Source organism: Rhinatrema bivittatum, chromosome 7 (genome assembly GCF_901001135.1).
Source record: "Rhinatrema bivittatum chromosome 7, aRhiBiv1.1, whole genome shotgun sequence".
Taxonomy (NCBI): domain Eukaryota; kingdom Metazoa; phylum Chordata; class Amphibia; order Gymnophiona; family Rhinatrematidae; genus Rhinatrema; species Rhinatrema bivittatum.
In genome coordinates, this window is record NC_042621.1 from 1,490,502 (window position 1) to 1,505,087 (window position 14,586).

The window sequence follows — 14,586 nt, forward strand, 5'->3', positions numbered from 1 at the left end:
TTAATTTTCATTGTGTTTTTTTGCGATTTTTAGTATCGTTGCATCACCGGGTCCTTATCTGTGCCTCCCTATAGTATCCTAATCAGGGTTTTTGGAATTTCTGGTAAATTATTGTTCGCAGTTGATTCCCCTGCAGCAACTGTGCCTTGGTGCCCTCTGGTCATTGACGGCCGCCACCTTTGTTTTGAGTCTGCGGCCCCTCCTTTTCTCTTTTGTTCCGTCATGGCCACATCCGGTTTTCATTGATGCCCCTGGTGCCCGAGGACCATGTCCATTACAGATCCTCACAACATATGTGTCCTCTGCCTGGGGGCATCGCATGACATCCGAGGTTGTCACTTGTGCACCCAAATGACCCAAAGAGACGTTTCCTTCAACTCGACAAGATGGATCAGCTCTTCGGGTTGAGGAAGTCTGAGCGATCGGCATTGGCAGCATCGGCATCAATGGACCTTGGAACCACACCAATGGGCACCACATTGACATCGACGGGGATCGTTGGTGGATAGGGGTGCTGGAGACCAACTGTTGTCGATCTGTGGGCCAAGGATGCCGGGTTCATCGTCTTCGGCCTTGGCACCGGGGAAAGACCAGTCTGAGCATCAAAAGAAGCCTACGCAGCATCGGCACCGGTCCCCATCGATGCTAGGTGCTGGGCATGAGATGTACCTGATTTTGCCACGATGCCCTCGAAGTGACCCCACGACAAGAAGGGCCCAACTTTTATCTATGTCAGGGGTCCGCGATGGTCTCCACCAGTCATTGTGCCAGTCGCCGATCCACCTCGTGGGTCTGAAGAGGATCTGGCTACCCCTCCTTCCTCCCAGTTGGTGTTGTTATTGGCAACGTTTGCAGAGGTGCTGGAGCGTCGAGTCCAGCTAGTGGTGGATTGGGCACTGCAGGGCACTGGAGCCAGTGCTGTCCGTCATTCTACCGCTACTGGAAAAGTTCAGCGTGTTCACTGGTGTATTACTGTCCCAGTTGGCGCCGGTTCCTGGGACGGCACCGGTGCCCAGCAAGTCACTGAGACATCCCCCTACCGATACGGTGGTCATTACCAGTTCCTCTGAGGAGGAAGCTCCGCCAAGGTCAGCGGAGACGCCGAGGCCTGTAGTTCCTCATCCATTTCTACTGGTGCCTGCACCTCTGGATGAAGGCCGAGCACCTAGGGCCTCATCTCCCTGTAGCATACAGTGAGGATGAGGGTCTCTATGACTCCTGGGGGGGGGAATCTAATGGAGTAGTCCTCCGAGGGCTCTTATGGTCTCCTGTCAGACACTTCTCCAGATGAGCAGAGGAAGTCCCCGCCTAAGGACTTAATCTTTGCAGGGTTTGTGAGGATGATGGAAGAGACCATCCCATTTCAACTTTTAACAGAGGAGGATGCCAGGCACAAAATGCTGAGATCCTCCTGTTTGTGGAGCCTCCTAAGGAGATCGTGGCGGTCCTGGTGGTCAAGATCCTTAAGGAGTTGCTGCTGAAGATATGGGAACACCCCCTCACAGTGCCTCCCATTAACAAGAAGGCGGACGGGGGTCTACCTTGTCCAGAAGGCTCCCGGATTTGACAAGTGTCAACTGCCTCACCAGTCTGGGGTGGTAGAATCCACCCTCAAGCGGGCCAAGCGCCCTAGGACCCATTCCTCTGTACCCGAGGGAAGGACCGCAGAACAGTGGATGCTCTTGGGAGGAAGATGTTCCAAGACACCATGCTTATTGCCCTACTAGCTCCCTACCAGCTCTATATGAGCCATTACTTGCAGGACATCTGGAAGCAGCTGCAAGAGGTGGCTGAGTAACTGATTCCTCAGCAGCAAGACACCCTGTCGCTGGTGCACAAGAGTCTGGCGTGCGGAAAACACGAAGTCCATGTGACCTACAATGTTTTTGATACGGCATTGAGAGTCTCTTCAGCGGGAATCAGCGCCCACAGAATGGCATGGTTGCAGGCCTCGTATCTCCAACCAGAAGTACAGGAACTATTCACTGACGTGCCGTGTACTGGAGAGAATCTCTTCGGAGATAGGGTGAGGGATGCTATGGCCCAGCTTCGGGACCACCATGAAACCCTCCAACAATTCTCCGCCAGTACGCCAGACCCATCCTCCTCATCCAGGAGGCCGGGGCCAAGGAAGTCTTTTGCTGGAGGAAGTGCTATCCCTCTGCCTCCTTGCTCCCGTCAACACCATCAGGGCTCCCGTGGAAGTCCCAGGCAGCAGAGAGCCCCTTACCCCAGCCAGCTCCTCATTCAACTGCAGGGATGGGGTTTTGATTAGGCTGTAGGGAGCGTAAGCCCATTGTCCGTACCCAGGACAATGGACCCTCCAGTCTGGGGCAGGCTGCGGTTCTTTGTGAACCAGTGGCCCAATGTAACTTCGGACCAGTGGGTTTTGTACATAGTCCGCCAAGGGTACAAATTAAATCTATTGGGTGTCCCGCCAATTTGCCCTCCGTGCCCATATTGGGGGCTGGTAGCGCATCAGGAGGTACTATAAGCGGAGCTCTCCTCCCTATTAACGGCCAGAGTAGTTGAGCCCATACCACCAGGGCAAAGAGGGCAGGGATTCTACTCCAAGAATTTCCTGATTCCAAAGAGAACAGGAGAACTCCATCCTAAGGGCCTTGAATAAGTTTCTAAAAAGAGAAGTTCAAGATGGTTTCCCTGAGCACCTTGATCCCAGTGGCGTAGCCACAGGTGGGTCTGGGTGGGCAGTGGCCCACCCACGTCGTGCTCAGGCTCACCAATCGGCGTTTCCCAGTGCGTAGAAGATGAGGCCCATTGCGGGAGTCATCCCGCGCAGCCCGAGAAGAGGACGCCCGACGCAGGGCCATCGCGGAGGTAATCTCGCGCGGCCCGAGAAGGAGGCCTGTCATAGCAAGGAGGCCCAGGAGAGAGGAAGAGCCCTGATATAGTGTATGGGAGTGAGAAGCCTGTGTGTGTGTATGTATGTTTGAGAGAGAGCATGGGAGTGAGAAGCCTGTGTGTGTGTATGAGAGAGAGCATGGGAGTGAGAAGCCTGTGTGTGTGTATGAGAGAGAGCATGGGAGTGAGAAGCCTGTGTGTGTGTGTATGAGAGAGAGCATGGGAGTGAGAAGCCTGTGTGTGTGTGTGTGTATGAGAGAGCATGGGAGTGAGAAGCCTGTGTGTGTGCATGAGAGAGAGCATGGGAGTGAGAAGCCTGTGTGTGTGTGTGTGTGTGTGCATGAGAGAGAGCATGGGAGTGAGAAGCCTGTGTGTGTGTGTGTATGAGAGAGAGCATGGGAGTGAGAAGCCTATGTGTGTGTGTGTATGAGAGAGAGCATGGGAGTGAGAAGCCTATGTGTGTGTGTGTATGAGAGAGAGCATGGGAGTGAGAAGCCTGTGTGTGTGTGTGTATGAGAGAGAGCATGGGAGTGAGAAGCCTGTGTGTGTATGAGAGAGAGCATGGGAGTGAGAAGCCTGTGTGTGTATGAGAGAGAGCATGGGAGTGAGAAGCCTATGTGTGTGTGTGTATGAGAGAGAGCATGGGAGTGAGAAGCCTATGTGTGTGTGTGTATGAGAGAGAGCATGGTAGTGAGAAGCCTGTGTGTGTGTGTGTGTGTATGAGAGAGAGCATGGTAGTGAGAAGCCTGTGTGTGTGTGCATGAGAGAGAGAGAGCATGATGGGAGTGAGAAGCCTGGTGTGTGTGCGCACGTATGCATGAGAGAGAGCATAGGAGTGAGAAGCCTATGTGTATGCATGGGAGTGAGAAGCATGTGTGTGTGTGTGTGTGTATGCATCTGCATGAGTGAGAAGTCTGTGTGTATGTATGAGAGAGTGCATAGAAGTAAGAAGCCTGTGTACATGTGTATGAGAGAGAGAGCATGGTTGGGAGTGAGAAGCCTGTGTATCGTGTTTGTGTGTGTGTGTGTGTGAGAGAGAGAGAGAGGATGTAGGAGTGAGCCAGTATGTGTTTATGAGAGACAGAGCATGTGGAGAGGAGAGCCTGTGTGGTGTGAAAAAGAGAGAGTGAGTATGTGGGTATGGAGAGCCTTTGTGGGTGTGAGAGAGAGAGTATGCGGGTGTGAGATCCTGTGGATGTGAGAGGGAGCCTGCATGTGAGAGAGAGCATGTAAGAGTCACAACTTGTGTGTGTGCGGGAGTGGGAACCTACATGTGAAAAAGAGTATATGAGAGTGAGAGCCTGCTGGTGAGAGTGAGTGTGTGGGAGTGGGAACCTCTGAGAGAGGAAGAGAAGAAAAGAAACAGAATAAGAGACATTGAAAAAGGAATTAGGAAAAGACAGACAAGGGGAAAAAAAGAGACTGTGACCAGCTGATTAGAAAAATAAGATCAGACAACGAACGTAAAAAAAAAAAGAAATTATTTTGACTTTCAGCAATTGAAATATGCCATCTTTGGGAATGTGCATTTCTTATATATTTGTATTTTACTTTTTCTTCAGTTATTCCACTGTTCAGAGAGTCTTTTTGGGGGGTTTTACATTTCAATCATGTCTGCATGTTTCTGTTTCTAATTTATAGTTTCTTATTCTGTCTGTGTTGCTCATGTGTGACAGAGGTGTGCAGTATTTTGTCTGTGTAGGGATTTGTAGCAGTCTGGCTTGTTTGCCCGCTAGGTTGTGTATTAGCTTTCTAAGGCCTGGTGTAATGTTTGCCTTGCTGCCTTTTTTATAGTTAAGGTTGCTGCTGTTTGAGTCCTGAGAATTATTGCTATTATGGTATGGCAAGGTTCTAGATGGAGTTTTATTATTTTTTTGTAGGAGTTGTATTAGTACTTCACAAAGTGCTTGACAGTGGAGGGAATTTGTTTTGCTGTTGCTGAGGTGACACCAGAATCTGAATATATATTATTTTGCATGTTGGGTTATAATATGAACCTTCCTAGTTCTGCTCTGCACCCATTCCAAGTATTAAGTTCTTATGATTCTTATGATTATTGGTGTTTTATTGTAATTATGATATAATTTGCATTTTTGGAAAGAGTCTTCATAAAATAATACATTGATATTTGTTTTATTACATGATTGGATCTGATGTTTCTGTGAAGTGTTCTTTGTTTACTTTTTATATGATATTGTTGTGTGTTTATTAACTGCAATACTTATAAAATAAATTAATTCAGATCAATAAGCTATTTTTAATGTTGGTAAGTGCTTGAAACAAAATATTTTAAAGTGTCTCCTAATTCATGATGGCTTCTGCAGACTACAAAGAAATCCATTGTCGGGTGCATTCTAAGGTATTTATTGATAAGAGTGCAACTAATAGGGCTCAAGCCTATATGCCTACTGCCCACCCACGTTAACCTTAGGCCCCCCCCCCCAAAATTCAATTTTGGCTACACCACTGCTTGATTCCCTTTTTGCAAAAAGGGGACTGGCTATGCTCCCTCGACCTAAAGGACACATACATTCATATTGAGATCTTCCCTGGTCACAGGAAGTAACTCCGATTTGTCATGGGAACACAGCACTTCCAGTACCGGGTGTTGTCATTCAGGCTCGCATCCACCCCATGGGTCTTCACAAAACACCTGGCCGTGATGGCAGCGTACCTCCACAGACTTGGGAGTGCATGTCTTCCCGTATCTGGACAATTGGCTAGTCAAGAGCATGTCTCAGGCAGGGGCCATCAGGTCCATGCACTTCACCATTTGGGTGTTGGAGTCACTAGGGTTCATTCTCAACTACCCAAAGTCCCAACTTAGTCCATCATCTCAATTGGACTTCACAAGAGCCCTGCTAGACACGGCTCAGGCCAAGACCTTTCTGCCATGGCAGAGGGCTGTAGCCTGGGCGTCCATTGTGGCAGAGATTCAACAGAGCTAACAAGTGTCAGCCTGGCACATGTTGAAACTACTGGACCATATGGCCGCAACCACAGTAGGTTCGGCCAGTCTGTCCTTTGGAACTTGTTTGAGGTATGAAACCCAGCTCTCCCAACCTAGGGTCTGTTGTTTCAATTTAGGCTGTCTCCCCCTCTGTTACCAACAGCACTGGTAGTGGAGTGCCCGTTGGCACCTGCTTAGGTGTCTGTTGGTTCCCTTTTTGTGTCTGGGAGCAGCCTGTAGCTAGGGATTCACCCATGTGTGTGGACTTCCATCCTGCTTGAACTCTGAGAAACCTTTAACAGGTGTTCTCTGAGGACAGCAGGATGTTAGTCCTCACGAAACCCACCCGCCAACCCGTGGAGATGGGTCTCTCCTATTTTTTAAATTTTAATCCTAATTCTATGTTTTGAGACTGAAGAGGGATCCTGCTTGGACACGTGGTATAGGGCATGCTGGGCATGCTCAGTGTACATAGTTTGACATAAGTTATCCGCATCCGGACTCCATCTGATGATATCACCCATGTGTGAGGACTAACATCCTGCTGTCCTCTGAGAACACCTGTTACAGGTAAGCAAGTCTGCTTTATATAGAAGAAGCTCTATATAAGTTAGTATATTGCTACTGATTTTTAACTGCCAATTTCCTTGTTCCCAGATCTTGGTAATCCACTTCATAAAATGAACGCTACTATGGGTGCAAGCATAAGGTGTAGTATATTTCCTATACATTTTTTGAGAAGGGTATGGGGCAGCCATAATTAATAGAGAATTTCTGGCTGCATCGAAGAGTGCTGAGTTGATATATCTGTTCTTTTTGCCATGTGCATCCACCTTAGGGAAAGTAATTTTATAACAGCCTGCATTGGGCTAAAGTCTGCGAATGGAAAGTATATGCAGACTAAGCCTGACTCTTCAAAATGGACTTATAAGTCTGCTTTGAAAATGACTAGGTGTGTGTGGAACCCTGGCAGGAGTAAATGTGTGCATGTAGATTTATGCATATACTTCTGAAAATCAAAAGTATATATGTAGATAGTTTCTGTTCATACCTCAGATCAGTCCAAACCCATGGGTTTTTTTATCCCTACCAGCAGGTGGAGATAGAAGGAAAGCTTTACTGATACTGTGCTACTTAAGTTAGTGTGCCACCTGCAGTCCCTCAATGTTTCTCAGTCTCCTGCAGATGGTAGATGTGTAATCATGCAGTCTGGAGTTTGGGAGGGGACAGAAAAAGAGGAAAATTCCTCCCATGGTTCTAGGTTCTATAGCGGACCATCCCCCTGGTGGAGTAGGACAAACAGGGGTCCCCTGTATGTAACCGGAGTCCAGACTCCTGGGTTTTGCCCCCCCTCTAGCAGAGGGAGACAGAGAAGTTTTGAAAACAAAACTCTACCTTATATAGGATAGTGCCACCTACAGTCCGGCAGTATTTTTCTGTCTCCAGCAGATGGTGGAGGTGCAAGGCCTACAGTCTGTGCTGATTGCTTAGTGGAGTTAGAGTAGTGAGTTCTGTGAGTTTTAGAGAGTTTTCGGTTGGTAAAACTTTTTTACTTTGATTAAAAAAAAAAAAAAAAAAAAGGAGCAGTTTCTGTCCTGAGCCTCTCAGGGGGTTTATAAGGTCCTGAGAGGACCATCCCCTGCTGGTTGTTGAGGCAGCTGCATAACAGGGTCGAGGACCCTCTTGTTCCAAGCTAGCAGCTCTGGGTGCAACACCAGGGAGCCCGGTTCACTCCACCCCGCCGGATCAGGACCGTGGACCACTGCCGGGCAAATCTTTAAAAAAAAGAAAAAAAAAGAAAAATGTTTTGATTTTCTTTCATTTTCTGTCAGTGTCACCGGCGCTATGGCTCTCTTCCCTCCCAGACTCGGCGCTTGGGCGGACCGTGATTATTTTTCTATTTTTTTTTTTTTACTGAATTGAATTTTACCTTTATCAGTCCCACTGCCCAATGCCGCACTCGTCTGCGTGCCTCGCATGTGTCTTGGCCCACTCGCATCTTTCTCGGGAGGGGCTGTGCTCGGCATGTCTTCCCGGGGGGGGGGGGAGGGAGGGATCCTCTGTCGCTGCGAAAATGGTTAAAGGCAAGACTGCCCGAGCTCCTTCAGTGTTAGCTGTACCGAGATCAGCTGAGGCAGATACATCCCGCTGAGTGCGGGAACGGAGGCCATTTTGGAGTCTTTTAGATCAGTGACTCGTGCAGCTGTGGGGGAGGGGATTCTCCCGCCTCCTCTCTCTCCTCAGCCAGGGTTTCCTGGAGGGAGCGAACCTTTAAAGCCTCTCTCACCTGCACGGAGGATAGCCCCGAGGGGGCTTCTGACTCCTCCTCCTCTTCCTCCTTCTCCTCGGAGTTTATTTTATTTCTCAATAAGGCTTTTAAAGCCAGGAGGGAAGGGAAGCTGCAGGCTGGGGGTAAAACTTCCTCTAGTGGTCTTAAGTCTCTTTCTCGAAAACGGTCTAAGTCTAAGGGAGTCTCTGGGTCCTCCAAGGCTAAGCGCCCTTTGCGTACAGGGGCTTATAAGATCGATACTGATTCCACAGGTCAGGATACGGACCCAGGGAATCAGGACCCGCAGGGCAAGCCTCCGATGGGGGTGGACCACAGACCCTGATCAACATCCACAGGATCCAGTTCGAGGCTCTCATATTGTGGAAGGAGATGACCCTAAGGTGGTCAGTCTGTTTAGGAGGGAGAAGTTGGCTCCGCTTATCCCTGCCATACTCAGAGAGCTAGGCATAGATGGGCCACCAGAGGAGTCCAGGCTAGGGGCCATGGACCCAGTGTTGTTGGGTCTGAGGGGCCCGGCTACTTCCTTTCCTTTTCATTTTTCTGCCACGGACTTGCTATATAGAGAATGGGACAACCTGGATCTGGGATTGAGAGTTAGCAAGGCTATGGATAAGCTATATCCTCTTCCGGAGGAAGCAATTGACATACTGCGGGTGCCCAAGGTGGACGTGGCGGTGTCTGCAATCACCAAAAAGACCACAATCCCGGTTAAGGGTGCTACAGCCCTGAAGGACCTGCAAGATAGAAAGTTGAAGCTGCAGCTTAAAAAAAGTTTTGAAGTCTCGGCACTGGGAGTGTGGGCAGCTATGTGCAGCAATTTTGCCTTGCGAGCGGGCCTTTGCTGGGTTCAGCAGTTGCAGGCTAATGCTGATCTTTCTGATGCAGAAGCACAGCAAGCAGGGCACCTGGAAGCTTTGATCGCTTATAGTGCGGATGCACTTTATGATCTGTTATGGACTTCGGCCAGATCCATGGTGTCGGCAGTCTCGGCTCAACAGCTCCTGTGGTTAAGAAACTGGTCGGCAGATATTTCCTCCAAGGCTCAGCTGGGGTTGTTGCCTTTCAAGGGTAAATTGCTTTTTGGTAAGGACCTCGAGGATATGATTCAATCCCTGGGGGGAGAACAAGGTTCACCGACTGCCAGAGGATAGGCCCAAGTCGAGGGGCTCCTTTTCTTCACGGTCTCGATTCAGAAGGAATCGAAGATTTCGTCCATCCAGAGCTCCAGCTTCTTCCTTTCGGCAAGCGTCTGGTAGCCAACAGTCCTGGTCTCAGCCCTTCCATGGCCAATGCTTTGGCAGAATTGGGGCTATCCAGTCCGCATCTGGGGCCAAGTCTTCCCAATGAAGGGACGCCGACCCATTCCTCAGTTCCAGCTGTGGGTCCTTACTGTGATAAATCAAGGCTATGCTTTAGATTTTGCACACCGCCTTCCGGAGCAGTTTCTGGTCTCCCCATGCGGTTACAAAGAGAAATGACAGGCAGTACAAGATACCTTGCAACGCCTTCTGCAATTCGGCGCCATCACCCCGGTTCCTCAGGCGGAGCAGCGAAAAGGGCGATATTCCATTTACTTCGTAGTTTGGGGGGGGGGGGGGGACAGAAAAAAAGGAAAATTGCTCCCATGGTTCTAGGTTCTATAGAGGACCCATCCCCCTGGTAGAGTAGGACAAACAAGGGATTGGTGACTCTGAGTTGTCTCTGTCTTTGAGCGTTTTGAAAGCCAGTGGTCTGGCACCTTTTTTACAGCATGTGGTCCTTCCTCCCTCTCCCTTTCTTCAGCGAAGAAGACAGTTTCAGGAAAGTATTCTTTACTTTTATTCTTGGCTGCTACCTTAGAGGAACTGTCTCTTGAAAATAAATAAATAAATACATTGGAAAGACAGGCCTGTTCGGCTCAGGAGAGCCATTGGAGGGAGGAGGGTATGTCATTGTGAGAGGTTGGGGAGTGGGTATGGTACTTTACCGCAGGGTAGCTGAGTTTATTGAAGTGTGGTGTGAGCAGGAGGGAGTCCCTGTGAGCAGTGCATGCAGCTGGGCATGCAGCAGCGTTTCCCATGGCAGTCACCATGGGAAACGCTGCTGCTTCTGTAGAGATCAGTGATCTCTACAGAAGATCAGTGATCTCTAGAAATCACATGATCTTTGGCAGTCTATTATCTTTGGCAGTCTATCATTAAAACCCAGCCTCTAGCCTATATTAGGCACCGCTCATGTTAATTATGTTATTACCCCCTTATATCTTAATCCAAGTTAATTCGACCTGTTCATTGTAAGACATTTACTTGTCATTGTTGTTATTGTTTAAAATGTAAACCGAATTGATCAATAATTTTGTTATTGGAAAGTCGGTATAGAAAAATGCTAAATAAATAAATAAATCATGGCTTGCTTCATCAGGGCTCTGCAGAAGGTATGTTTCAGAAGGGGAAGGCGGCATGGCCAGCACAGCTTTGAAAGGCAAGAGAACAACCTGATCAGCTGAGACAGGTAGTGCTGTTCTCCCCGGCAGCATGGGAACAATGGCCATATTAGAGTCCTGTCTTATGGAGCAGGAAAGATCTGGGGAGAGATCTGCTTCCCCTCCTCCATTATCCCTTGCTGTTTCAGATACCCGGAGTGCCCAGGAGGTCTCTGAGGTATCTGAGGAGGATTCAGATGTGGCAGAGGCCTTTTCCAAGTTTGTGCTTCTAATGAACAAGGATTTACTGGCCAAGAAGGGAGCACTGGAGATGCTCCTTTGCTCTCAGAGGTTTCCATGATTTGAGAATGCTAGGAAACTTGACCCCGAGGGGGGGGGGGGGCGGGGGGGTGTCAGAAGAGCCTCTCTGCAATCTTAGTTGGAGACAGCAAGCCAAGAACACATCGGAAGGGGACGATGCAGACAACAGTCTCTTGGATCCGGAAGGGGTTCCTGTTGCAGAAGGGGACGACCCCCAAGGTCGTCAGGCTATTCCGGAAGGAGGAATTGTTTTCTCTGATTTCCCAAGTTTTGAAGGAGCTTGGGTTTAAGAATCTGCAGGAAGAGTCTGATCATGAAGGAGTGGACCCCGTCATGGAAGGTCTTTGGGTCTGGTGAAGACTTTTCCTGTCTATCAGACTATTAAGAAGTTGGTAGTCCGGGAATGGAATACTCCTCCTGAGTCTGGTCTGAAGGTTGGTAGCGTGATGGGGAAGCTGTATCTACTACCAGAGGATGCGTTGGAGCTCCTGAAGCTTCCTAAGGTGGATGCTTCTGTCTCGGTGATAAGGTTGGTTGCTCTGAAGGATGCTCAGGACTGGAATTCGGAGATACAGGGGCTCAACCTGCAGGCAAGGCAGCTGGCTAGGCAGAAGATAAACCCCTGTCTAGCCCCTGTGGTCCTGCCCTGCAGCTAAGGAAGTGTTCTCCGACCTCAGCTAGCATGATAGCTTCCTCACTTATGGACATACTGAGGCAGTGTGCAGCCCTATAGCCATAGCTGTCAGAGCAGCACAGCCTTGCAAGAAGCTTCAGAAGACAGCACCAATGCCCTTATGGCACTTGCTTGTCTTCTTTCAACATTAGGACTTACATACAAAATCTATGCAGATGACATTCAGATTTGCTTTCCTCTCAAATTCTCCTAGGTTTCATTAGTAGATTGTTACACTTTCTTTCATGCATCAGTAGCTGGTTATCTCATAATTATCTCTCGCTTAACTTAAAAAAAACAAACCCTGAAGTTCTAGTCTTAGCTCACTGCTTAAAATTCGATATACCAGAGTCATTCTCGTATCAAAACCAAACAATACGTATTTCTAGTAAAGTTTGCAATGTAGGGATAATTTTCGATCCTTTACTAACTATGAAACCTCATATTTCACACATTATATAGAATTGTTTTTTCAAACTACGAATGTTGCGCCACATGAAACATTTATTTAATTAATCTGACTTCAGAACAGTTCTGTCGTTTATTTTTTCATCCCTGGATTATTGCAATTCTCTATTCACAGGTCTTCCGCAAAACTCCATTTGTGTCTCCAGATCACTCAAAGTGCAGCAGCAGGTTTATTGACCAGTTCCAGTATTTGTGACCATATTATACCAGTCCGTTTTTTTTTTTACATTGGCTCCCGGTGCATTATCAAATTCAGTACAAATTAGCCTCAAGTCACCCACGATCTAATTCACAATCTCACTTCTCCATGGACAAAAGCTATTCTTAAATCATATACTCCTAGCAGGACTCTACGCTCAAGTAGTCAACAGTTACTTGATATTCATTCTCCATGGCTAGCTAGGCTTGACACCACCAGTGAATGTGCTTTTTCAATAGCTGGTCCAACACTTTGGAATTCATTGCCTAATCAATTCTGCAACATTTGTGATCCAAAAAGTTTTCGTGGAGCACTAAAATCACACCTATTTAATGTGCTTATTACGGCGGTTACTACCCTAAACCAATTAAGCCTGATACATCACTTTGAATACATATACAGTGCTGCTCTCTGCTTCTATGGCAGGGGGAAAAGTGGAAAACAGGATTTACATTCAGACATCATCCAACAAGGCATCGATCTATGCAATCTGAGTAAACAAGCATCGGGGTAACTCACTTGATGCGGCAGTTACAACCCTTAACCATAAGCCTTATGCTCACCTTTGATGCAACTCCAACATTACTCTCTGCACCAATGATGGGATGGCAGGAAATTTGAATCAAACAGTTACCAACAAGAGCCCTGAAGTTGGTGGTTGGTGAAACAGATAAGTATGGGAAAATAAGTGTGGAAGTTTGCTGGGCAGTCTAGATGGGTCGATTGGTCTTTTTCTGCCGTCATTTCTGTTTCTTTGTAGCTTACAGTGACCTAATAACTGCTAGTCCAAATACTTGTTCTTGTCTCCTCCTTCTCTGAAGATGAGAAGCTTTTGTTTAAACTGTGGCCTGACGTTAGTAGTAAATGTTTATTTTAATTTTTTTGTTTTATTTGCTCTGTTCCAATTCTGTGAATGTTTCTATGTTAACTGCCCCGAACTTTGGAGGGTGCAGGATACAGGTAATTTAAAATAAAGTTCAAAGACTCCCAAGGCAGGAGTCTGGCAGAACGCAATCCTTTCGTAGATTGCACAGATCCACCTGTGAAAACTCTGGTCAGGGGACCAGAGGAGTTAAAACTTCAGAATGAGAAACTGGTCCACTCTTCCCCAGAGATCATCAGAGGGTGGTTGGCCCTTTTTTATGAAGAGTGGACCAAGATAACGGACCAGTGAGTCCTGACAGTCATAAAGGACAGTTAAGCCTTAGAATTTGCTCATCTGGTCTGCAATGCCTACATGATCTCCCCTTGTGCTTACTGCACCAAACCAGAGACAGTTTGGAGGCGATAGTCCCCGTACTGCTAGGGAAGCAGGGTAGAGGGAGGTATTCCATCTATTTAGTGGTTCCGAAGAAGGAAGGTACCTATTGGCTGATTCTAAATCTGAAGAAGCTGAATGCAGCTCTGAGTTCCATGTTTCCGAATGAAGACCCTACGCTCGGTGATTGAGGCAGTCTGCAAAGAGGAGTTCCTGGCTTCTCTAGGTCTCACAGAAGCATATCTACATATTTCCATGAGGGCGGATCATCAGAAATTCCTTCACTTCATGGTGCTGGGAGAGCATTTTCAGTTTTGCGTGCTCCCATTTGAACTAGTGGCCACCTCAGATGAGGAGAAATTGTCTTACCTGTTAATTTCCTTTCCTTTACTTCTGCTTCACCAGGTAGAGAAGGTGGTAATAGCCGCAGAGCTACAGAAGGAAGGCATTTTAGTGCATCCTTATCTGGCTGATTGGCTCATTTGGGCAAAGTCAAAGGACCTGTGTCAGCAGTCGTTTCAAAGAGTCATGCAGAAGTTGCAGACCCTGGGCTGCAACTTCTGGCATGACTGATCTGGCAAAGAGCAACTTGATTCTGATCCAGTTGCTGGATTACCTGGAAGTCCATTTCAATACCAGATTAGGCAAAGTTTTTCTCGCAAAAGAGAGAATTCTGAAATTGCAGCACAGGTCCAGCAGCTGTTGTGGCTATCAGTGCTCAGTCTGGGATTATTTGCAAGGCCTAGGTTCCATAGCATCTACTCTAGATCTAATTCCCTGGCTGGTTGCACACATGCAGCTTCTTCATGTCCTGCTAGAATCCTCAGTCGGTGGAGTTTCAGATCGGACTAACACTTTGAGGGGAATCCAGGTCCAGTCTCTCTTGGGCCAATTTGGAACTAGGCGTGGATTGGAGATCCCAGATCAGGTAGTAGTGACTGCTGACGCTAATCTGAAAGGCTGGGGAGCCATTTGTCTGGGACTAATGGCACAGGGTTGGTGGTTGGCAGAGGAGGCTTTGTGGTCTATCAATTGTTTGGAAATGAGGGTGGTTCATAAGGCATTGCTTTCTTTTCTCCCACAGTTACGCGATTGAGTAGCGAGGATCTTATCGGACAATGCGACGACGGTAATATATATCAACCACCAAGGGGGGACCAAGAG

General features: G+C 47.8%; 1 protein-coding gene across 3 annotated transcripts in view; it reads left to right on the forward strand.

Annotated features, from left to right (window-relative positions):
• Positions 1-14,586, forward strand: part of ZCCHC14 (zinc finger CCHC-type containing 14) — a 307,427-nt gene that overhangs the window by 171,043 nt on the left and 121,798 nt on the right. For all 3 annotated transcript variants that reach the window (XM_029608037.1, XM_029608038.1, XM_029608036.1), the window contains one exon: positions 6,470-6,521. In XM_029608037.1, coding sequence (XP_029463897.1) covers positions 6,470-6,521 — 52 coding nt within the window. The remainder of the gene's footprint in view (positions 1-6,469; positions 6,522-14,586) is intronic.